The sequence below is a fragment of the Dromaius novaehollandiae genome, chromosome 4, assembly GCF_036370855.1.
Source record: "Dromaius novaehollandiae isolate bDroNov1 chromosome 4, bDroNov1.hap1, whole genome shotgun sequence".
NCBI lineage: Eukaryota > Metazoa > Chordata > Aves > Casuariiformes > Dromaiidae > Dromaius > Dromaius novaehollandiae.
Genome location: NC_088101.1, coordinates 14,608,737 through 14,634,463, shown reverse-complemented (window position 1 = coordinate 14,634,463; position 25,727 = coordinate 14,608,737). Strand labels below are relative to the sequence as shown.

The 25,727-nt window shown below is 38.3% G+C and overlaps 1 protein-coding gene across 2 annotated transcripts in view; it reads right to left on the bottom strand.

Moving 5' to 3' along the window:
- The window catches only part of CCSER1 (coiled-coil serine rich protein 1), a 712,792-nt gene that overhangs the window by 431,783 nt on the left and 255,282 nt on the right, over positions 1–25,727 (bottom strand). For both annotated transcript variants that reach the window (XM_026101188.2, XM_026101190.2), the window contains exon 6: positions 7,095–7,305. In XM_026101188.2, the coding sequence (XP_025956973.2) occupies positions 7,095–7,305 (211 nt within the window). The remainder of the gene's footprint in view (positions 1–7,094; positions 7,306–25,727) is intronic.

The window sequence follows — 25,727 nt, the reverse complement described above, 5'->3', positions numbered from 1 at the left end:
ACCCGTACTGCGCCATTAAGCTCAAAATCACTCACAAGCTCTTTCTAACAATTGAGTACAATCAATTCCTTCTGCAGACTTCTATGCACCTTCCGAATTTCTTCCATTGCTTGCTCATTATTTTGCAATGCACTTTTCAGTATTTGCAGACTTATCAGAAAAGGTAATTGGTGTGATCAGCTCCATTGCCGAGGAGGGGCAGGGGGGATTTAGCTGACTGACCTGCAGGAATTGATCAAATCCATGAAAGTAGTAAACAGGGAAAGTGGTTTCGTTTTTGTCGCTTTTATAATTTTATGGTCTTCAGCCACAAGTTAATCACAGACAATTGCACAGAACTGCTGATGTTGGGCCATTACATATTAATGGCGTGGCTATTTTTAATGCTTCTCAGTAAGGTGCTGTTAAGACTCGCCTGTACAGGAGGCTGGGGCTAGGCATATCTGCAGACCTGCAGCACACTGCAGTGTCATATGAAAATGTTTCACTCAGGGAACCCTAGCAGGAGTTTAATGTCAAAACACAGGGAAGAAACTAATCAAAGGCCAGCTGAACACGTGGAGAAGGCACATACACCAATATGATCTCTACATGTGGGAGGACAAGGTGTTTCACGGTGAATCTGGCTTCTATATGGGTGCAGGACACAGATGTAGCTAGTCTACAAAGATTAAGCCACTAGGTCAGTGGTGGAACAAATGGGATAAAAAGCGGGGAGAAAAATATTCTCCCTCTATTTTTCAGTATTAAATACTAAGTGTATTCATTTGGGACAGATAATCTCAAAGTGTAGCTCAAAAAAGCTTTGAATGTGGCCTGCAAAAAGACTTGGTAGTGGGCATGGGCATGAGTTCGATCATTTCAGAGCATCTTCTCGCTGAGCTGAGACTAGTGTGATCATGCAGACCCCAAGAACGGCAGAGCTGTATGCCAGTCACAGCTTGTAACCTCACACTCATTAAATACTCGTAGAGCGTTAGCAGATGTACAGGCCTTCAGGAGCACCTGCTGTCAAGTGTGAAGATACACATACCTCTAACTTTTTTCTTTACCCTCCATCCTTAAAACCATTCTCCAAAATGCCCAACTTAATATATTAAAAGTGGCCTTCTAAATGAATCAGTAGAGGAGATGACTTTCCAAAGTACCATCAAAAAACTGTTAACAATTTAAAGAAACTTTAAATGTTGTTGCAAGCACTGAAGTAAGTCTGATTTGTTACTTGTTACTATCAAATAACTTTTAATGGATTATCTTAGAATAAAACACCTGTGCTGCCAAAGAGAACATCTGATTACAGTCACAAACTCCTAATACTATCGGTTACCCTGAGAGAAGCTACTGGAAAACACACACACACAGTGCCAGTGGAGCGTCCTGCTTTTTCTTTGCAAGCAGCTGAGCAAAGGTGTACCAATGTACATTTACAAGTGAAAAAGTGATCTTATGATAAAGTTAAATCCTATTACTAAATCTAGGAGCCTTTTTTATTAGTTATTTAAATTAATGGGTATATGCAGTGTCAACCCACCATGAAATGAAGGAATTACCAATTTCCAGCATGAATTACTTGATAAAAGGGACTGCATTAAATGCAGAGTTGTTGAATAAATCAGTAATGCTACACTGGCTAATTACAAAGTCACTTAAAAAGAAGAAAACCTGCAGTATTTTACAGTGTATTAAACTTGCAATTGCTTCTTAAGTGGCTAAGAGACAAATGTTAGTAAACTCAATACATTTCACAGTGGACCGCAGGAAATACTTTCATGTCTTTAAAAAACATAGTTTAAAGTTATTGAATATTTAAACTATTCATTATTGCTTCGTACTCAGGCTGCAAAATACTGCAAATGACACTTAGCTTTCCTTTAGTGCTTTCTATTAGTACATTGCTAGTACAGCATAAAAGACAACGCTATAATTATGCTCATTTTGCTGATGAGGTGAAAGATGCATGGGGAGAAGTAATGCAGCCAGTGTCATTCACCAGGCTAATTGCGGAGCGAGTGGTCTGACTCTGCCCCCAAGTCTCAGGCAACTACCACGGCCAGTCTCACAGTGATTTTGAGAAAATTGTCCAAGGTTCTCACTTCTTCCAACGCAATCTAAAAGCACTGTTTTGGAAACATTAAATTTTAATGACAGCCACAGACAGCTGCAATTTCTCTCAGTAAAATAAATGATTAATTAGTAAAACTAGTATGGAATATATGTCCAGAGTGACTTATCCCTATTGCTATTTGTAGCAATTAGCTTCAATTTCTAAAGCTTCACAGCCTGCATGGTGTTTTGCAGGGTTGTGAAAGAAGCACGGGTACCACACTGAATAATTTATGCTCCAAATTACATAAACAGATAGCGTATCTTAATTTGCCAGATTACCAGACAGTAAGATCACTTTCGATAGGCTCATAAAAATATCTAAAAGCAGGAGAGTTGTGCAGTGGATAATGTATATGCTTCACAAAGAATACAGAGAAAACGTGACCTGTGGAAAAAAGCCTAAAAGTGGGCAAGAGTTTCTTTATATGGGTACGCTCTGCTTCAGCCCAAAATAATCAACAAGCCCTACTCATACACTCTGAACAACAACCCATTACGAAAGACTGGATTCTTTCCCAAAATAGCTGCATTCTTCTGTATGGTTATTTCAGCATAAAACCCCTCTCTTCCCAGGCACAAACGTGAAATATTTTTCCTCGCATGTATCTGCCTGAAATGTTCTACCAACGGTTTCAATAAAAGCAAAGCCCTTAAATGTTCTCTCAATTAACCAGCCTTCAAATAGTGTCTCAATTAGCTATAACTCAAACCATAAAGAAGTTATTAGAGAGAAATCATTTCAATCCCATCTGGAAGAGTACAGGAAAGTCTATATATTGTTTGGGAAAGAGACATTATATATTCATTAGTGTTGACAGCAATAAATGAGCAAGAAGCTACATTTTGATTTTATGGAGGCTTTTGATGCTCACTGATCATATGCAACCAATTACTGGCCAGAAATGTAATAAAACATAGAAAGCACATGGAGGAGAAAAAATAATGACACAGATTGTGATTTGGAGGACCATCTCAGAATACAGACACCCATCTGAAATCGGAAGATAAAAACTTCATTTCTGAGGGGAGGATGAACCTACCAATTTTATCCGTCCAGCTCCCCATCCTTCTTTTCTGCTTTTTCGTATATGGGTCAGCTAGTTCTTACTGAACAAAGGTCAACAGCAACTAGACCTTGAGAAACAAATGGTTCAATAAACACCACTGCAAAGGAGAAAAGGGAGACCAAGGGCTACTTGTAAATCACAGACAGGCTACGAAACAGCCTATAATGTCTTGTATTCTTTTTGTCAAGCTGCCTGTGCTGATCACCTCTGGCAATGTTTATTCACTAAACTAACTTTGCAGGCCACAAGTCTCGGTTAGTCCATTTACTGCAGACCCGTCTATCAGCAGTGGAACATCCAGGAGCGAAAGCTGCCAGAGGGGAATAAGAAACATTTTCTGGGCCAGTTTGTGTGGGATCACGGAGTTTCCTCACGCGCTAGGGTCCTCCAGATGATCTTCAGCTTTGTTCACTGAGCTTCTCGAAGCATTTGGGGACATTCTGCTTTATGAGACTTACATGGCTGAACTTACAAAGAATTATTAGCAGACATTTTCAATGCTTTTTCACTAAAAGCGAAATGGTAATTAATTCTCGTAATTGAATGAACATTCATTAGACTTCTACTAAATACATTACCTAATAACATTCTCAATCTTGCCAGTTACTGCCATGTCTTCAATTTCCCTTTTCATGATAAGACTAATAAGCTAAACTTACACCCTTATAAGCCCACAGCTCAGTACTCCATATATTATATGTAGTTTTTTCCATATAAATTCTTCAATCACAAGCAATGCAACAAAAAATAGCATATTGTTCTAGCAGGTATTACATTTTGCCAGATCATAATTAAATTGTTCCTTAGACGTGGTGCTTAGTGCTTAAGAAGAATCATTATATTGAAAAACAGGGCTTATATTATAACTCAATTAACATCTTACTGTTCAATAAAGAGGTATACACTACTGTAATTTCTTCTTCTATGGATAACATGAGCTGTAAAACAGAAATACTGCGGCTTTTTCCAGATAATTCATGTGTAGATTTTTTCCCATGTAGATTGCATGCTTTATATATTTTTAAAAGTGGATTAAAGCATGTGACATGCTATCATTCTTCCAAACAAATAAATTTATTATATATTGCATTAGGCATAAAATATTTCACTTGCATACCATATAAACCTGCAAGAGACTATGTCTGAGTAGGCCTAAATTCCATGGTAAGGAAAGAATTGTTCTTTCACGTCTTTTAATTCTGTACTGTTGTGAGTTTGATTTATAATATTAGTTGGGGAGGAATGAGTTTTTGGATGAAGAAATTACATCTAGTTACAGTAAAAGTATGATACCTTCTCCATGGAAACTGCCTGCCAAATATGCTCAGATGACTTATTTGTCACAGTCTTCTACTCAATACCTCCATTCAATTGAATTACATTTTTCTGGAGTCTTTCACTAATAATTTAGAAGTGACATAAATGTATAAATGTCTGTATTTCTGAAGATAATCAAGTTGTGTAATTCCAGCATCAATTAGTAATATACTGCAAGGTCATTTTTTTCTTTGGTTGTTCACACTGTTAAACTGGGATCCTAATGTTCTTTGTAAAGTTCTTTGCAATCATATTCCATTCTTTGTTTATTTCCCATATATTTTAATGTGTTTTAAAGATGTTTGCAAATATTTTATTTATGGTTACTATTCTTTTAATCTGTTGCAGTTATACCATGGATGATGCCCACCGTATAACAGACAGGGTTTTTTTTACTCCTTATGGAGATAAGAAAACTGTGTAGTTTAACAAAAACCTTGCAAAATTATATTTTGTTTTAAGAATTAGTGTGTGTACTGGAGTGTACTAAGTATCAAATAGCTATTTCTCATGTAGGGTTGCTAAAAAGTATACTCCCACACTGTTTCACAGCACGTTCCATACCTCTTCTGTCACTGACACTACACAAGTCACTGATTAAACAAAAAAAGATCTTGAAGGCAACAGAAAAACTGGGAGGTAAATCACAGCACATACGCACCACATATAATATCCAACTGTAGCATTAGAAACAGGCCATTTTTATTTCATGAGATAGGCAAGACAATCAGAAAAGGAAAAGAGCAGAACTGCATCGTGTTACAGTCGGATGGGGAGTTGGAAATTACATGGTACAAAGAAAGGAGTAAAGAGGAGATGGAATGAGTAAGAAGAAAAACGAATACAAGTTACCTAAGGAGGAGTTAATAACTGCCTCGCATGAAATATCTTGTGTTCTTTTCGTATAGATCACCTGGTGAATGCATATAGATGTGATGTACTATAAAGTACGGCATATCTCTATATAAAAAAATCACAATAGATCCATACCCAAGTCTACTAGAATTCAGTAAGTTAAAAATAAAATGCTTATCCTTACCTTCAGAGTGAGGAAAAACTTTTTTGAGCAAAACAGAAGTAGTCATACTAGAAGCATATAAGCTCAAAGTTATGGAGAACTAATTATTTCAATTCAGCAAAACAGAAGGTAATAAGGAAGTTCAAGAACTTAAAGCCTCTAGTGACTGAAGGAGACCGGAAGGCATGGGGCTGACCATCTGGCAAAAGCATGCTACTGAGGAGAACTAATGGATAACTATCAAAGTTAAACCTTTGACACATCTTCTAGATAGGACAATAACTGATTGATTCGGATACAGCTGGTCAAGGAGTGACCAAAAAAATGTTGCCAAAGTCTTATTTTGGTGTTCAACTGTCTCAGTTAAATGAACAGCACTTCATCATAGTATGAAGCTACAACAAAGGAAATTTTGATCAGCTATCAGGGAAACAAATTTACAATGATGTAGTCAAATACTGGAACAGGCTGCCCAAAGAAGCTGTGGAATCCCCATTAAGGTACCAGAACCCTAACTGGACAAGGCCCTGAGCAACCTGTTCTAAGCTGGCCTTGCTTTGAGCAGAGGGGTTGGACCTCCAGAGAGTCCTCAGAACCTAAATTATTCTATATTTTCAGGAACTGTACAACCAAAATAACAAATGACCAATCTTGCAGATCTCAAAGAACAGCGTTCTGCGGGACACTGACACAAAAATGAAAGCTTGTCATAAATTAATCTGTGTCACAGCTCCACAGATGGACAACATCAGAAAATACCAATAATAATTTGGTTTCTTCTAAAATCCTAAAGGGAACTTAATGCAAAATAAAATTTTCAATGTATTTCCACAGTCTATGAGGGAGGCTGGAGAATACAGCAGGACTGAACAAGTCAGCATTCTCAAAATTGTTAGAATGGCCTGAGAAATCTGATTTCATCTGTCATTTACGAACCTAAGCTAGTAACCTTTAACGTTAATACTTCTAAAATACTCAGAAGAGCATTTTCTTTCCTTGTGCATCTCTCCTCTGAATTAATTGCATATAACTTCCTATTGAGTAACAAATGCAGAGAGAAAACTGAAAATCTCTAACATAGGAGAGTTAAAAGATAGAACAATTTATTTTAATCTAAAGCAGCCCACCCATTCCATCCCCCCACCTTTTTGGTTAAGGCTTAAGAGGAGTTTACTCCTCTGCACAGAGAGATGGCAGTATCAGTTAAATTCTGGTATAGTTATAAGCTTTCTGACCTTTGCCACACTGAGGCACTATTTATCACAATAGGTTTAAGATATAAAGCACAATCTAGAAAAAGACTTACACCAGATAGAACAATGAGTAACGAAATAAAATAATGAAAAAGATGTTCTGCTCCAATCTGATTCATAGGATGTCCCCCCTGCTTTTACACCAGTGGCCACTTGGAGTAGAACATCTTAAATCGCCCCAGGGTTTCAGACACTCAAAAGAAATACTTCTGTACCAATTCCATATATCGAAAACATATTAAAAGACATCAAGTCCATAATATTTTTCTGACCCCCTTCTGCTGCTTAGCTCAATAATTCTGCAAGCTGTTAATTTAATAAATGAGTGATTACCTCCTGAAGAACCCTCTTCATTTTCAGCAGCAATGTCTTTACAGCTGTGCAGTCCTGCAACATCAGCCTGAAGGGCAAAGATTCAATGCCTCCCCCTTCCTCCAGGCCAGTAAAAGGCCACTCCACTGACGGGCTGCCAGCCAGCTGGCTGACACGAGGGTACCTGGCTTCTCCTTGGTCCACATCCTTTGATAGCTTCAGGGATAGGTTCCTTGCAAGAGAAAACAGAAAGATCAACGTTGAAATATGAAAAGGAAAGAAAACCAATGATTTTTAGCTTTTATTTCTTCTGAGTTTAAAGAGGCATTACACATTCACTTTTTGAGACTGCTACCATGAATGGCCTTTACAATGTACATATAACCAAATGGTCTTAGCAATAAAATATGCATTTAGAAAGTGTCGTTTTCTACAGGATTTGAAACCAAGCCCTCTCCCCTGCCCTTCAGAAGAGAGCCATTTTCTTAAACCAAAATACCCTATGGGCCAGACTGCTATGGATATATTCTGCCGCAGCTCCGCTTTATGAGAAAACGAGTAATTGCACAATCTGCATGTACTTTCGAAAGTTTAATCATGTTCTTCCATATGCTTTGACTCAGAAACTCAGAAAGAAAGACAAACCATCAAAGAAAATACTCCCTTCTGGACTGGCCTCATGACCATGTTATTCTATAAGCTGGAATTTGAAATTCAATTAATCTTTACTCACCCTTAAGTTTAGTTACCATTGAAGCTATTTAAGCAGAACCTGACATGAAACAAGATTAGGTTTTGGCTAAGAACCCATTAAAGACAATGGAAAGATCCTGATAGATCTTGATGGTCTTTGGAGGTAAAGGAATACCATTATTATGCTTTCTGCACCTGAAATCCTGTTCTACAGACATACTATCTTCCACTAATATCAGAGCAAGACATCTATGAGAAACACTGTAACATACTGGAGCAAGGCCAATGAGATCATTATGGGGCTGGAACACGACACATGAGGAGAGCCTCAAAGTCGGGTTTGTTCAGACCTCAGAACAGAAGGCAGAAGGGATCTCAATGCTGTCTACAGCAATGTCTACAGTGAGAGGGCACAGAGGAGATGGAGCCAGGCTCTTCTCAGGGGTGCACAGCAATAGGACAAGAGACAACAGATACAAACTGCGATACAAAAAATTGAGACTAGCATAATAGGATTACAGACTGGATATGAGGATTTTCTTTTCCTTTTTTACTATGACGGAGGCCAACCACAGGAACAGGGGCCCAGAGAACTGCAGGACCTCCAACTGTGGAGATACAACACAACTGGACAAGGCCCTGAGCCTAACTGAACCTGCTTCAAGCAGGAGCTTACACCAGAGACCTGCACAGGTCCCTTCTCAAATGCATGATTCTGTAGTCTAGAGGATTGTAAAACTCAGCCAAACGATTAATAATGGGGGAACAATTTAAAAGTAAATTATTTGACGTCTTGGTGGAACAGAAAATAAGTAAAAAAACTACGGATATTTTTTCTGGCATGAAAAGCATTCAAAACTTCCATGTTGCACCTATTTTCTCTTTGACCAGTGGCAGAAAGGACAAATGCTGAATGAAGAATAAATCTCAGAATGTGGTTGCATTGTGTAATAATGGTATATTAATTATTGCTAAATTATGAAAGGATTGTAACAGCAATGCATATGACACCTATATTCATACTAATTTAATTCACTATAATTAAAGATGTTAGCATAGGCGGTGAAGAAAATGATTATTATTCATTTAATGTATAGCTCAAATTTTCTGTTCCATTTGAAATTTCACGCAACACAAAACTTTGAATCTGAATTTTAAGTATTGCCATCTTTTAGAAGAACAAAGGAAGTTTTTCCACGTGCATTTTACTTTAAAGTTAACCTTGGTTCTATAAGAACCACATGCAAAAACAGGATTAATAAGATTTTTTAAGACAAAAAATTCCTAGTGTCACACTAATAAATGGTAATTGATGCTACCAGAATTATCTTACATGGATGGTTCATTTTTATACGTCACCGAGTATGTAATGTGCAGTATGGACAATGCGTTAGATCAAGGAATGCACTAAAACAGATCACTGATCTGGACAGATGATCATAATGGACAACGGAAATAGAATTTTCTAATCCAGGCTTTTGAAGATTTTTGGTGAAGAATTAAATTATTCTGGTTTTAATTTTTTAAATACACTGAAACAACTTTGTGAATGGAATATTTTGTGCCCTTTAAAATGATAATCTGAGGTGGATGGTAAAAGGGCATGAGCCTGAAGGACATTAAGTTACTGCTCATTCATGGCCTTTATTAAAGCAGCAGGTATAAATCATGCAGAGGAAAAAAAACTGCCCTTAACGGAAGTTTTGTAGCATAAGCCACTTTCAAGGTTTTATTTAAAAAGCCATATTCAAACTAGGGGAATCTACACTTCAGTAAGATTTATGTAGCCAAAAAAGTACATTATTTAACTTGAATAAGGTAAAACAGAACTAGGTCTCTTTCTTTCCTGCCTGACGCCTGCAGGCTGGGAGATGAAATATTGCTTAGAACGTTCCCCATCTTCACATTGCGACTGCCAGCAGCAGTTATATCTTCCTCATGCTCCTGAAGAGATGCCTTGTGTGGATAACGTCCTGACACCGAGAAATAACCCACTGAGATGTAACACCTCCCGGAAGGAGTCTTTCACAGTGCGTTTTTCAGGGAGAAGAACCTGGCATCAACAGCAATAGCCTGCTCCCCTTGTGACTAGAGAAACCATCAGTACACTTGGAGAACTACCATTCTCTGCTAGATGGAACAGATGCAGTATTTATGTATGAACTATAAATGCACTGAAAATTCAGCAAATCTTAATTTGAGTTGAAGGAAATACTTTCAAAGACTTCAGTGAGCTTCACATTGCCATCACGCTGCTGAACACATGAAATTACTGTCTTTTTAAATACAGAATCTTGTACTAAGATACGAAAAGAAGCATAATACATCAAAACTCACAGTCATAAGAGTTAAAAATCTACCTCGGTTGCTACTATATAAACTAATGTCTACTTACAGTTGGCATACATGAGTGCACAGATCATATAGTATCTCTGAAGTATCTGAATAGAACATAACTGATCTGTGACAGAAAAACTCTTCACTATTCGATACAACTACTTCTACTTGCTGCAGGAAAAAGCTAGTTTGAAATTCATTCCACAATTGATTTTTCATCAATTTACCATTAACAATGTCTAGGTTGTCTATTATGGTATTATTACGGTAATCCACCGCAATTCATTTCAAAGCAGCAGTAAGGATTTAGCAGAAGAAAAGTTCTTACTAAAATTAGGAGTTTCCCCTTACTAGTAGAACACCTCTTTGCCTTTGAATCTGGAGAAGGAGCAAGTTCCTTGACCGTCAGCGGCAGGAGCTGCTGACCGATGGCCAACCCCCTCTACCTTCCAAAGAAATATTTACTGTAATCAAAACATTTCACAGGCATGTGTTAACTGCGACAAACTTTCTGAATTGTGGATGAAAAACCTCAAAAGGTCTATTTTAATGATTGAAGACGATGTATTTCATTTAAATGACAATATTAATTCTTTAATAGTATCAAAAAAATTTCAAAAAAGCAATTTAGCCACATTTGAATATATGACTCCTATCTGAGCTAAAAATTTATCTGTCATATGCATACGCTTAGGCTATGTCCACAGTAGTTACTTAAACCATTCCAGAATATGTTCCTCAGAGCTGGAAGTCAACAGCCCTGCTAGTGTTAGGATGATTCCTGAAATGGCTTGATCCATCCCAACTATCACTCTTTCAAATGATTTCACAGAATCACAGAATGGCTGAGATTGGAAGGCGCCTCTGGAGATCATCTAGTCCAACCCCTCTGCTCAAGTAGGGTCACCTAGAGCACGTTGCACAGGATCGCATCCAGGCGGGTTTTGAATATCTCCAGAGGAGGAGACTCCACAGCCTCTCTGGGCAACCTGCTCCAGTGCTCTGTCACCCTCACAGGAAAGAAGTTTTTCCTCATATTCAGATGGAACTTCCTGTATTCCAGTTTGTGCCTGTTGCCTCTTGTCCTATCACTGGTCACATCTCCCAAATATCATAAATACATTTCTTCATTTCAAGTTACAATATCCACATTTAGCAAAGTGATAGTGTCACTAAGGCAGAGCAGCTCTATTTCAAAAGCAAACTATTGAAATAGTGAGATTGAACAAAAATTACGACAGAAGCTTAGCATTTTTAATGGCCTCCATAAATCCAGTGCAACAGTATGTTAAATAACCCAGGAAGAGACACAATTGTGCAGCTCCTTTCAAAGCTTCCTTCCCATAAGAAAGTAAAACAAGAACAAATCTCTTATTCCAAATCATCTTTAAAAGGTTTTACCGTAAGGGAAAAAACCCAAAGATTTGCAATTTGAGCTAGTTGGAGCTGTTTTTTCTTTCTTACTGATCTTCAAATCAGTAATTTGAAGACGTTATGGTAATTTGAACTTCACTTACACAAAGATCCCCAGATTACGTGGAGGTTAATCTTCTTAGTTTTCCTCAACAGTGCTCAAGACGCTGGCGTAACAGAATTAGCCTGAACTAATACAATTGGTCCCATAGAGCCTGCACCTCTGGATACCAGCTTAGCAGAAGAGAGGCATCTAGCACTGTGTGCAAGCTCTCCCAGCAGCGCAAACGACCCCAGCCTCTAAGAGAAGACCTGAACAAACCTTCCCCGTTCCCTGAGGGCATATCTCCTAAAGCAAGGGCTTCAATAAAGCTTTCAACCACTTCTTTTAAGTGTTTGTGCGTGCATCTGAGTGTGCGTATGCATTCATGTATATAATCACATATGTATAGCTGTAAAACACATACACACTCACAAACACATACACACACTCATAAACATACATGCGTAATATATACATACATATAAATGCACATATATTCAATCCTTGGGAACATTTCAGCAAAAACCACCTCTTATTTTTTCTTAACATTGCCCACAAGGAAGCATATTTCCTTTTATACCAGAAAAATGTTGTTAGCTCAATATAGAGACAACATCAGAAACGATCCTGAAATCCTTTTCATACAAATCTGGATAGCCTTCGATACCTACTTTTCCACCCATATAGATTTTTATTTTATTTTTTCTCACCAACAGCTGAAAGGGATCCCATTTTAGAAAAAAAATCACTATTATTCCAAGAAAGAGCCCTCAGTTAGACCACATAAAAGCAATTACATCTGATTTTTAGAGAAAAATCTGCCTACTTCAAACAGCTCCAAAATTCAGTTCAAAGCACTCTCTGGCCCTCTTGCAATGATACACGCTACTGTCGACTCCTGCAGTCACTCCTGACTGGACCTTAATCTCTGAGTAATCTCTTGCTAATCTCATTTAGTAACCTTAATCTCTGAGTAATCGCTTGCTAATCTCATTTAGTAAGCGATGTTCTTTATCCCATCAGATTACAATTCAAATTTATGGAAAAATGTTGGAAAAAAGAAAGGCATTTCCACACATTTAGCAGAGCACAGACTCTTAAAGGCATATGTCTAACTTTTTGAAAAGGCATATCACACTTGCTGTTAAGCACCTAAATACTTTTCAAACTCTGGTCAAGAAGGATAAAAATTCCTAAACTCCACACTCAATTCTGAAAATGGGTTTCAGGCTTTGCAATATTGAGAAGATAAACAGGTAAACAAAACAAACACTTGACTAATTACCCCTATTGGCATTTTTTGGCATCAAATCTTTATGACTCTCTGTCCACCCTCTTCACACAATTTCTCAATGTTACTTCTGTTCTAACAGAGAATGCTTCAAAAGTTACAGGGATGACATCTTAGAAAATGAAACTGCCTCATGTCATAAGGTATATATTGTTTAACATTTTACAGCTTTTAGAACTATGTATCATTTATTGGTAGTGTGATGCTGAAATTTTTCAAGGTCAGCCTTTTGGAAAAATGATGTTCGGTATCTGTCATGACCAAACTATGCACACACACACACAAATGTGCACACACACTATAACGGCTAGTGTTGCTGTAAGTCAAGAGACTGTCAGCCTTTTCCATTATAACCCCTCTTCTTTCAGAGGTTTATATCTCAGCCATAAAGATTTCCTTTGGGCTAGAACTTGGCAATTCAGAAATATGGAATCAAATTAAAAAAAAAAACTTCCATTTTTCAGCTACCGCTGAAGTACAGCTGCTAAGGGCATGTCTGACATTTCTTTTCTTTCTTTAAATTCTACAGGAGTCAAGAGCTCCCCTTATATTCCCTTGATCTAGCACACAAAAACACAAAACTTGAGATTTTGATCCTCTTCTTCCTCCAGGAATCGATTACGAAATTTTAAACATGGCACAAATAAGATAATGTAATACTTTATAGTAGTCAGATAACACCCAAGAAAATAGCTGTTTGGAAAAGACCAGTGGGGCTTATTCAAATAGTCTACAAACTGGTCTACAAAATTTAAAGTACAGCTTAATTATGCACAAAATTAAGTAGTAAGTAACATCTTCTCTCTCTTCGTGGTATAAACAAAAGAAGATTTACTTTTTATCTGGATAAGGATAAGTCTATGTGCAGTCATTGCACCCTTTGTAAAAGTTAGGTACTTCAGACTGGACACTGTCTCCGCACAGCTAGAGCTAAAGGTGCCCGGTGTCTTCTCCAGACTTACTCCACATGCGCCCCACATAACTGAATCAGCTCACATGACCCAGGACTAGAAAAGCAAAATTTCAACTAATATAGAGAAGAAGACAGGTACACAAGTGTGCTGAGCAAACTTTTATAATATTGAGGAAAAAGAGAAAAGTGTATCCGTTTTGCTGCTGCCACCTTCTAGATCAAAACGGCATTTCTCATCAGCTTTGCTCTCTGCTGTAAAATGGTTGGGTCTTGCTCTGGGATGGAAAACTTTTCAGTTCTCAGGGGGTTAAAACATGTAAAAACAAGCTGGAAAATTAAGGCAGATACTGGACATGCTGACTGCCTTCCAAGAAGCATAAGAAGTGCAGTCTATTCATTCAGTTACCAAACTGGGTCCCTGAATTAAAAACGAAATGCTAACTACTTTCTTCTAAAGGTCAGCAGTTTTTGCTACCAAGGCCTTCCAAAATTCTGTTCAATACTATTTATATTTCATACATAAAAAAGATTTTAAAAATTGTCTGCAAGAAGCTGCAAGAATCCTATAGGATCGCTAATACAGGCTTCAATGGGAAGACAGGTACGTTAACAGATGAGGTTAAATCCACTGAACGACAAAAGGAAAGCAGGGCTTGCAACACGTTTGTTCAGTGACATTCTTGCCTGGTTGAATTCACCGACTTGAGTCAGACAGCTAAGGTGGCCTTTCACGGACACCAGCAAATTCAGTCAAATATGCATATCCTTTAGAAAGGAGATAAGCCACCAACCTGTAGTACTCTTTATTAATCCTGCTATCAGAATGATCAGACTACTTCAGGCCCTGTCTGATTGGGTTTTTAAATATTTGGGAAGCATCTAACCACATTACTGCTGCGTGAACCAAGAGTATACCCTGTTTCTCTCTTTTGACAAAGCTATTCAGCACCAGGAACACTTCTGTGAAACGAGCTGGCAATTCATCATACAATTTGTTAGCTAAGAGGTTCACGTGAGATACGTACCAGTCAGTTTGAAGGGTTTAATTAATACTTAATAAAATACTCCAAGTGGGATACCTGATGCATTCCACCTGCTCTCCTCACATCCCACCCCCCAGGTGCCCTCATCCTGGGCAGCCACTTCAGGGACTTCTTCCTTCCTCCTGGACTTGGTACAAACACCACTTTCTGAGTGAAGAAAATATTCTATACTCTTTAATGGAATCAACACAATGGACTTTCCTTTTAGTGAAAATATATGATTAAACAAATGTATCCCTGAGAGTTCTCATTGCTGTCTTTCACAGTTTAAGAATAATGAGTTATAAAGAGTTGTGTTTAAGTGCAGAGGATTCCCTACATAAAGTAGATGGAAGGTATTTGATTAATTTGTCAGGAGGAAACTGCAACTTTTAAAGCCATCCTATTTCATTATCACATAAAATGGTTAGAACCTAGTGTTATTCTTAAAAGAGCTTTTATGTTAAATCCCCTTTTATGACCAATAAATGAAAGCATATAATGGATTTAGGGACATAATTTATAAGGAAATCCAGAACATGCATGTCACTGTATACTCATTCTTGAAAAACTGCAATCTACTAGAGTGTTTAAAAAGAAATTAATCCTTAAATTGGATTCATCTGTAAGGTTTTTAGGAAACATTAGGAAATTAAGCTGTCACAAAAGTTCCAATTCCACTGACAAACTTCTGAACAGCCCCAGTGATTGTAAAAGCCTGATTAAAGCGAAGGAACAACACATGCGAAATCCAGCATCAACGCTAACTACAAACACACCAGTTATTTGGTAAAGTTTGCTAATAAGAAATTTAACGCCGTTTTGGGCACAGTGGCTGCAGGCACCCAAGGTGCCAAAGTGGAACCACGATGCAGGAATTAAGTAGTTCCCATCTGTGTATAATCACCTTAACAATTACATACGACACTGGGAGCTTCCCAAGCGCAATGATGGTGCAGCAACCACTTGCCTTCGAGGGGCACAAAGCCTCCATTTGCATCCCGACCACTACGTAACTGGCCAACACAACCAATTCCCAGCTGTACGCGGGACGAAAGCTTGTAAGCTGTGGGAGCTCTGGGGCACTATTTCCTTGTCAAAGTGTCCTATCAAGCTCCTAGAGGGCTTCTCTTCGTTCAGAGAGTTTTCACTTGCGAGGCGCGTGTTGCTGTCTGTGTGCTCGGATTTTAATTAGTGAAATCAGACCTCTCCAAAAGAACATGCTCGATTTTTTAACAAAGACGTTAGGGACTAAACAAAAAGAAAGCAATAAAGTAATTAATGTGTAAATTAACCTAATTGTGTTGTTCTTACTTGACATAATCAGTCACTCAGTGCCTCAGCAGAAACGGGTTATTTTATCATACGGTGAGGCTAGCCCGTCTACAAGAAAATTCTCCAGCCTCTTCCAGTATGGCCTTGAATGTTTTTCTTCTTGATTCAATTCAAAGAATAATCAGAATATTTAGTTTAATTTGACCAAAACAGTGCAGCAGTATTTTTATACTGCCCTCTTACAGAGGAAGCCTTTCTACACTCCCCTAGCTTTACCTTCTATGCCACAGTAAAGCTAAAATCTTGGCAAATTGAGGCCAGAGGCAGACGAAAAAGAAACCTTCAGGTTGGTTGACTATGGAGACCCAAAGTCCAGGTCTCTGAATCAAATTTCAGTACCTCTAAATATTTATTTGGAGTCCAGTACACAGAAAGAAGTAGCATAAAAAAATATAATAGCAGCATTGAGCTGTTTGTTGCTTACTATATTTTTATTTTGCTACTCATCTCTCTTTGACTACAAGGATGTTATATCCTCTGCCTCGTACACCTTTGGTTTTTAGATCATCCACATTAAGATTAAATGTTTATATCAGTGGTTTACTTTCTGCTTGTTACATTCTCTACTTTAGGGACCCTGCTTGAATTACCAGACTATCTGGAGGCACTGTATTGCTCCTAGGGTTGCACCGGCAGGCATGCCTAAGGGGTGAGCACAACATGAAGGGCACTGTTGGGCAAAAAGATACAAGCTTAGAAAAGATGCATCTCATTGAAAATTTACGGCCCGTGATTTCACATTAATGTCCGAAGTCCGAATTCTTTTTGACTGTACGTACTGTTTTTTGAGCGATTACAATTTAGTAGAATTATTAATATGTAGTAGAATTCATAGCATTTCCTCTGAGAAATATTAAATATATATCACATAAAAGATTAATTTATATTTTTATTTACTTATTTTGCAAACTCTTTGTCATGACAGCATTAGTAGCACACAGCCCTAGAAATTTTTGGAGTGTATTAAAACTCACTGTCCAAAGCCCTATCTAAATCAAGATTAAACTTAACTTGCCAACTCTCATTAACTTTCAAGGCACTTAATATCACTGTTCCAGCTTTTGGAATATATTGGATTTTTTAATAGAGATAATTGTTGCATGAAAAGCCAACTTCTAGCCTGCACTGTTGCCATTTTGATTTTAGCACACCCTTTTGAAAGCAGAAGATAAAGAAGTCAAAACATATGCCTGTGTACATCTATACATTGTTCAATCTTTGAATTTTGGTATGGCTTGACTTATGACTCTGAATCTTTTGGGCTGATAATGCAAGGCCACCCTCCCTCCTTGCTTTCAGGGACATAAAATCCATCAGACACATCCATTAACATTCATATTAAGCTCGCTGTCTAGCTAGGCTGTCATTCTCTAAGTCTGACACACAAAAACCTAGGAACACTTTAGGGATTTACAGGCATCACTAGAGAAGAGATCCAGCAAGCGTGCATGGGACACCGGCAGAAGAGAAAAGAAGGGAGAAAAGAGAAGTTATTTAGGAGGGATGAATGAATGAAGAACAACAAGACATTTGCCTGCTATTACCAGAACAATCTGATTACTTACCGGTTGTTCTCCACTCCACACACACACACACACACACACACACACACCCCCGCGGCCTTTTTTGACTTACGCGTTTTTGTGGGGGGCTTGTTTGTTTGTTTGTTTTGTAAGATCTACGTCTTTTCATGCTTTTGAACAAGCAATGAGACATTTGGGGATCAACTGTAATAAAAAGAGAAGCAGATAACATGCCTAGGAATACAGAGGCTTTGCCTGGGCATAAACATGTAATTAGTCTGGGGTATCTCAACTTCAAGAGAAGTTGAGACACCCGAGATGTCACAACCTCAGTCCAAGGGACACCAGCGCAGACCGCGTTCAGAAGCACGCTCAGTGGGCCAGCCGGGGAGGTTTCCTTTCCAAGGCTTGCACACAAGGTGCAAATACCTACCTCCCGGTGCCATGCCCCTGCTTCCAACTCGGGCAACCTGAATGTTATCTCATCTTCTCTGCTGTACACACCGAAGAGCGCTTGACATTTAAAACCAGATAACACTGGCTGGTAGCAAAGGGGAAGGTTTCTATCCACACGAAGCAGCATAAACACCGATCGCTATCTTTGTTCAGTTGTGCCTGAAACAAAGCCCAGGACGCAAACGACTGCTATGTGCAGAGTGAGGAAAAATGATGGAAGTCTTCCTTTCCGCTGTGACCTCTCCCAGGAGAGACAACCTCATTCCGATGAATATAGTGAAGGGCACTTGTCACAGAGGGATAAAGTTCAATTTTTCTGACAGGACTGACAAATATTATAATGCTGTTTTTCACCTGCTTTGTGAGGAGATGACAGAGGAAGATGAGACGGATATCAAATTAACTACTAAAAAAGATCTCGATGTCACAAAACCCTAGGGAAGCTAGCAGTATTCGCTTTAAAACCACAGTTCTCAGTCCCCCAAAATTGAAATGTTGTGCCTTTGAGTCTGCATTTAGCAGTTTATGGAGATTTATACCACCTAATAAAAAGGGTATTTTATTGGTTCATACATCAAGTTGATACAAAGTGTGGCCAAAGCTTAAGAAAGGGAAGAGGGCACAAAAGACCTATGACATGCAGAATCCGTATTACTACTTGCTTCCCAGGGTGGCGAGGAGCTGTTAGCATCCCTTTCGCTTGCTTCCTTGTTCCTCCATCGCCTATACTTTAACTCCTGGCAGCAACCTGTCACAACTACAGAGGTGATCCCAGAAAGGAAGGAAATTCTTTCTTTCCCCCCTCCACCACCCTGCCTCGCCAGCAAGCCACTACCTTTCTTCCAGTGGCAGCCTACATGCAGCCAGCATGATAAATGGGTATAATTAAGCACAGTTAGGCTAAACTGACATTAGGCTGATCTAGTAGATCCTTTACTAGTCACAGGTGCGATGGTTCCAATAAAACCCCAAAGCATAACCTACAAGATTTTCTCCTTCCCCGTAAAACCATTCTCTATCCACCCCTGAATGAAATTTTCAGCTTCTGTAGGCCAGAGTTGCACAGTAAAACACAATGTTTGCCAGCAAAATCTGGCAGCAGGCAATTAATAAGTTTTTCTTTAGAGACATTTTTATAAGTTCTAGAAGCAGAACTCTGATTTTTTTTTTTTTAGCACAGCACCATTTGTCAAGCTTTTTGTTTAATTTTCAACAATGAACACAATGTTGGAAAACAGAAATTCCTAGATCAGAGCACAGTTTAAGCAAAAATCACTTCCAAATCATTTTATACATCCTTTGATACTACAAATGATTTCCAGGAAACATAAAATAAAGTAAAAATTCATTAAGCTAATTCAGACGGCTTTTCCCCTCATCCCACCACTCCTGAATAAAGCCATCCCTGGGAATAATTTTAAAGGGACAAATGCAGCAACTCACTTAAATGACAGAGAAAACTGTACCGGATGGTAAAATCCTTATGCACGTGTCAGAAAACAGGGAAGAAGCAATCCAAACCTACTGGACCTCTGCTCTGCACTTGCAAAGCTTTCCAAGACACGTGATGAAAGGTATATGACCTTTACTCTTCCTCCTCAGAATAAGCCAGTAAGAATTTTTGACACACAAAACTTAGATGTCACAAGTCACGTTCTTGCCACAGCAAAAATAAAGAGAAGAAAATGCTTAGAAATGTAAAGCAGAAGATACAGAAATATTAATTCTTGCATTTTAAGCAAACTAAGTGAGCATAATCAAAGAAATAATTCCACTTCTCACACCCTTCAGTGGAAGAATAGAAGCCTACTTTTTACGAATAGCAACTGGTTCGCTCCCAGCAGAGAGAAACCCTATGGATCCCACAGGGACGATTAAGCGACCCAAGGATAAATGAGCACTAACCAGAGACGGCAATACAAGATAATTGTTGAGGCAGTCACCGACAAAAACAAAAGTTTTAAGGAAGAAAGTTTAAGATGACATATCTTTTTTCGTCTCTACTATTCTTTGCTTTTATCCTGCTTGGATGATTAAAGGATAACCAGTAATTTTACTTGTGTGGATGGTATTTTTCCCCACAGTATAATTTAAAAGAACAGGGTGAACGTTCTATCTTTAATTACTTTATTTCCAATTTCGTATGTGCTGAACCATTTTTTGAAAAGTTATGTATTCTAATCGGCATTAAATTCTCATACTTAAAGACACAGAGTGGTAACTGTAGTTGAAAACGGCATGGAATAGCCAAGGTAACAAGACAGCAGTTCTGCACCTTGATTTATGTATTTGTGCCCATCTCTCTGCACATCTCTCCATACTTATCTCCAAAAATAGTGAAAGCAGTGAAAGACTGGAAAACAGATAAGTATTTTTTAAGCCACAAGAGTCCTGGAAGTTAACTAGACTAAACTAAAATGAAGTGTTATTGTTTTTAGGACTGTAAGGACTGTATCAGTACAAACAGGTGCAAGGTGAATATTAGAAATGTGTGGCACACCGTGGTTTTGTGTCATTTTGTGAATATCTGCTATATAACCCCACTTTCGTTCTTGAAATCAGCAGTGAAAACAATCAGAACTTCAGATAGGCGCACTATTCATTACAGCATACACAATTTAAACAAAACACATAAACCTGCTGGCTGCTAAAATGCAAACTTCTCTTTGCAAACTAGCAAAAATCTCTGCAAGCTTTTGAACAGTCACCATTGTCCAATTTGAGAGCAGAAATTTAGAAACATACTTCTCAATTACAACTAATAGCTGAAGTTACCATTTCTAAATGAGAAAGATCTGGGCTTTTAGTAACTTAATACGGGCAAGACTTCTATCTTATATCCCAGCTTAGAACAGCACATTTTATCACCACATTAACTATTGTTGAAATATGAAATGAAAGTACTGAGCCTCTCATAAGCACTACTGACTGCAGGAGCAGGGACTTTCATGGTAGTCATATATCCAAATATCGGTCAAAACACGTAAAATATATCTTGAGCTTTTAGAGAGCAAGCTTTGCCCTCAGAATTCCCAAAACTGTCTTTCCAAACCCATGCTATTTAACAGCAGAGGGATGGAAAAGAGCATTTTCTGCGGTTCTAGGCTAACATATGCTGGCTAATGGCCTTTCTGTTCATTTGCTTCCTTGATCCTTTTCAAAGACATTCAAGAGCTGTTTGCCTCACTAGCACTTTCTGGCATTTATGTGCACTGTCCCCATTGCACTTGATTGCACACCACAGAGACAAAATTTTGTAACCAACAACCGTGATGGGTACAGGCTTCCACATTAGCACTTATCGGGGCAACACGGTCAATACGCTCATAACAAAATACAAGTATTGCTTTAAGATATGACTTCTCTTCCTGCTCTGTAGGCAGAACTTCTTGGAAGCAAAGGACACAACAATAAAGACAATTCTTTGCTGTCTCTGAATGTAAAAAATAAGAAATAATTCTTCTGTTTTGGATATTCTTCCCAAATTGATGATGACAAGACCTGCTGTGCTATGCTTAGAAAATCCTACCAACCGCCAGAATGCCAAGAGCCACACCACATCGCCAACTTGCTACTCCCAGCTGCTTCCTAGGAGAATTAATGACTGGAAAGACAAGCAAACATCAAGAGAGGCATCTCACAAGGAAATGGAGCATAGAGGCTGAAATAAAAACTCTCACTGAAGCACTCAAACTAAATAAATAAATAAGTGACAACCCATTCATGGGGAAAAAAAATCAGTAATAGAGAAATGAAATTTCGAGTAGAAGCAATTTGACTGTGTCTAACATAGCGAATGACAGCTCTGAAGAAAGAAACTGTAAATACGTGCAGTACAGAGAGTACCCGGCGACGTGAGGGATCTGGACAGATGCTCGTATTTATGCTTTGCTCTGTCACTTGCAAGCATACAAAACCCACGACAAGAGAACGCCGTCCCTGCTTTACGAGCTGCACATCCTCGTCCTGAAGTGCAAGCGCACCTAGATGCAGGGACAGGATAAAGCAGGTATTTTAGGCTGATCTCCAGCTCTTACAGTCGTTGCAAGCAGCCAAATTGAGAACCTACCACACAAGCTAAGTTTACAGCTGGAGGCAAGCGCTGACTGACAGCTCACAAGCTAAACAGGAGAGAAAGGAAAGCGGTACAGAAACGGTGTATTATTGTCACGTGCGTACAGATGGAAAAGCACAGACAGACTATGTTGCTTGTCAAAGCTGACTTGAACAAAACATTTTTGTCAGACATCGAAATTGAAACCAAAGCACTACATTGAGGCAAGCGAGCAAATGAATGAAAACGAGTTCACAGATCTTTGTTTGTGCTTGTACTGGAAAACAAACAAGAGGGCAAAAAAGAGTTCGACTAGAAATTTTTCTCTGCAGTTTTAACTCAAAATACTCACTAGTATAGTGGGAAGATATCTTCATGAAGTTCACTGAGACCTGAACAGTAAAGAAAAATATCTTCCAGAGTTAAAAATCAAATAATTGTCATTTTTTTTCTGCATTGGGTTTTTTTTGTTAATTGATTAGTTTTAATTTTTTGCACAGAGTACTACCAAATGTCTTCACTTTGCGCTGATTTCTCCTAGTCCTTCTCATCTCTTTTAGACAACGGTGTAGCAGTAAAGAAATGTGAGAAAAACAGACTCGGACTGTGAAAACAATGAGTCCTACTGTCTTCTTCAGCACTAATTTATCTGGATTTTTGCTTTTGTGAAACCACTATGCTCAGGTTTACATAAGCTCACTGTAGACACTACAGAAGTTTACAAAATAAATAAGTCTAGAAAAACAAAAAGTTCTTGAAAACATAATTGGGAACTGTATTAAAAAATGCAGCTCTTCACCACGCTAGGAATTAATCCCTTTAGCAAGCTGCCCATACAGGTTTTTCTAAGGTATCTCTTCCACAGCTAAGGACCACTGCAGTGCACCCACCCCTCAGCAAAGCCGCCTTTGGGAAGGGACTAAGTTGTATTTCAAGCTAGCTGCAAGTTTATCTAAGCTGCAGTGCTTGAAAATGACTCCAGGAACCGGAGCCTGAAGCTCTCACCCTTCCTGCTAATTAATTTAGCAAAATGTTCATGCTTAGGGCTCACTGTTTGTGAGAAGGAGAATATTAAGCTCATCCGTCCGCCTGTGAAGTTAATTAAAATCTCTCAGACTTCCTCTTTCTCAGATAAGCTACATAATAACTTGCAACCTACATATTATAAATAGTAATACATATACAACTATTACAAAGGTCTCAATCTGAGACACAAAACATTAAAACCAGAATACTGACTTAACATTTGGCATGCATAGTTCCTTCCCTCTCCTTCCTTTGTCACCATTTGTCTAGATTTTTTTCATTATTTTCCATAGTAAATATTCCTCATCTCACATGAAAAACAAACATGACTTCATATTATTTTCAGCTGGACTTGCTGACATTCTGTAAGTATTTTACTTTCACGTTCTCTCCCTACATAGGAAAAAAGAATTAAGTGCTTCAGTCCAGTCAAACCCTACCTAACAAAACCTATGTTTCTGCAGATGAATGTCAGAAGCAAGAAAGAGGGAAAGACCGGTCATTGCCGCCCTGGTTCTCTTTTCTTGGAGATGAAAACAATCAAGAAACGGGTTCATGCTCTGGCCCTATACATGGTCGCCCATCACTTTGAATGAAAGTAGGGCACTTTCGAAAAAATAAATACATTTAATCTAGTGCATATATGCAAAAAAAGTCAAACTAGTGTGGCACAGGTGACCTTAATTACAGTATTTCTCAATTTTTTACTCTGCGAGCCAGTTATTTTTCTTTTCTAAACACTGCTTTTCTGTGTGCAGTTTCCTAGTATTTTAAGCAATGTCAAGTAAAGAAAAGAGTAGATAAGTAGATGGATGACAGACATCATCTGAAAACAATGGAGAAGAAGAAACAGGCTGGTAAGCACAGAGTCTGTATCTGTGTTTCTCAGTTCCAGCAGTTATTCATTCAACACATGGAAAAATGAAAACAGAGGGGAAAAAAAGCCCACTAAGCAATAGCCAGTGGCCACACAAGATGGCTTTGTGTACCGTAAAATTCAAGACAGTTTTGTAGGGAAAGACAAAGCTAAAATTGTACTTGATCACAGAATTCACTGAAGAACTTCAAACGACATTTCTTCGTCCATGAAAACTGCTTGCCAGTATCGTGAATTCACACCTTAAACTATGTAGCTGCCTCCTATATACATAGGGAATGAATGCCTGAAACCTATGTGCTGTACAGTAGAATCTTCTCCCAAATAAAAGCCCTTATAAAGCCACTTGAGATATACACATCGCCTGCCCCTGGACATACGCTCAAATCAAATTTTACAATGCAAAAAGTAAACTTCTCACAAAGCTTTATGTATTTCAAAATTGTTAACGATAAAGTGGTTGATGTTCAAGATTTTCAAATCCAAACATACTTGCCTGAGGACAGAATGCCAGCACTGCTACTTCTGCGTTATGACTGAGTCTATCCATTTGAGTTGTACATTAACCCTCCTGTCTTCAGATGCCCCGTCCTATTTCTGAATAGAGAAATGCATACACCAGTGATCATTATTACCTCTGAGAGACATAATAATTTCAGGAAATGAACCATCAAATTAGAAATTTTTTTTACTCATTTTTTGCAACATTTCCATGCAGCTGGTTTGATGTGAAATGATGCGTAATGCTCCAAGAATAAAAGTAATAAGAATATCAAGAAGGGTAATTTGCTCAAATTCGTAACAATGAAAAAGTAAGAAATTGAACATTTACTCAAACACAGACAGAATGACAGATTATACAACAGTATATCCAAAAGAAGAGAGATAAAGACGACTTACTAACACTGTGGATGTTTGAACTATTCTTCCTACACACAAGGATATTTAAATGTAAGAGTACGGCGCATGTAAATTCTGCAGTCCACAAGCTTTTTTTTCAACCACTGTAAACATTTTAAAAACTTCACGTAGTGCACAGGAATAAAATATAAAAACAACCAGAAAGAGGTGATCTTGTGGTCCATACTACATTCATAGAGGCTTTCTTCAGAAGTAACATTTGTAAGCAATTACAGAATTAGTTTGTGGAGGAAAAAGAGTTCTCTAAAAAAAAAGAAAAGAAAAAAGAATAGACAGGAACTTTCTTCTATATGGGTGAATTCAAATGGAAATGTTCAAATCAAAAATTTGGAGCTGGTTTGTTTGTGGGGCTTTTTGTTTGCTTTCAATTAACAAGCCGTAGCAACGGCTTCAAAATTACTACAGTTTTTCTTCCTTTCGAGGAAATTCTGTTTTTCTTCACAGGAGGTATGATACCCTGGTTTGAAAGAAATCCTGGAAACCACATCATGGCAGCATGTAGCTGAAATGAGCCTAGTGAGAGGCAGCAAATCACTCACATCCCATTTGCCATTTTGAGGCTTCTGAGGAAGGAAGGAACGGAGGGAAGAAGGAAGGAAGATGAATGCATGTCAGGGAAGAGGTTAATCCTTAACCTTATCTCTCCGAGTTTAAAATCTGTTCTTAGGCTTAGTTGTTCAGTTTTTGATTAATCACTTCTGCTTTAAAACATTCTTTTGTATCTTTATTTCACTGATACCCTTTACCTCT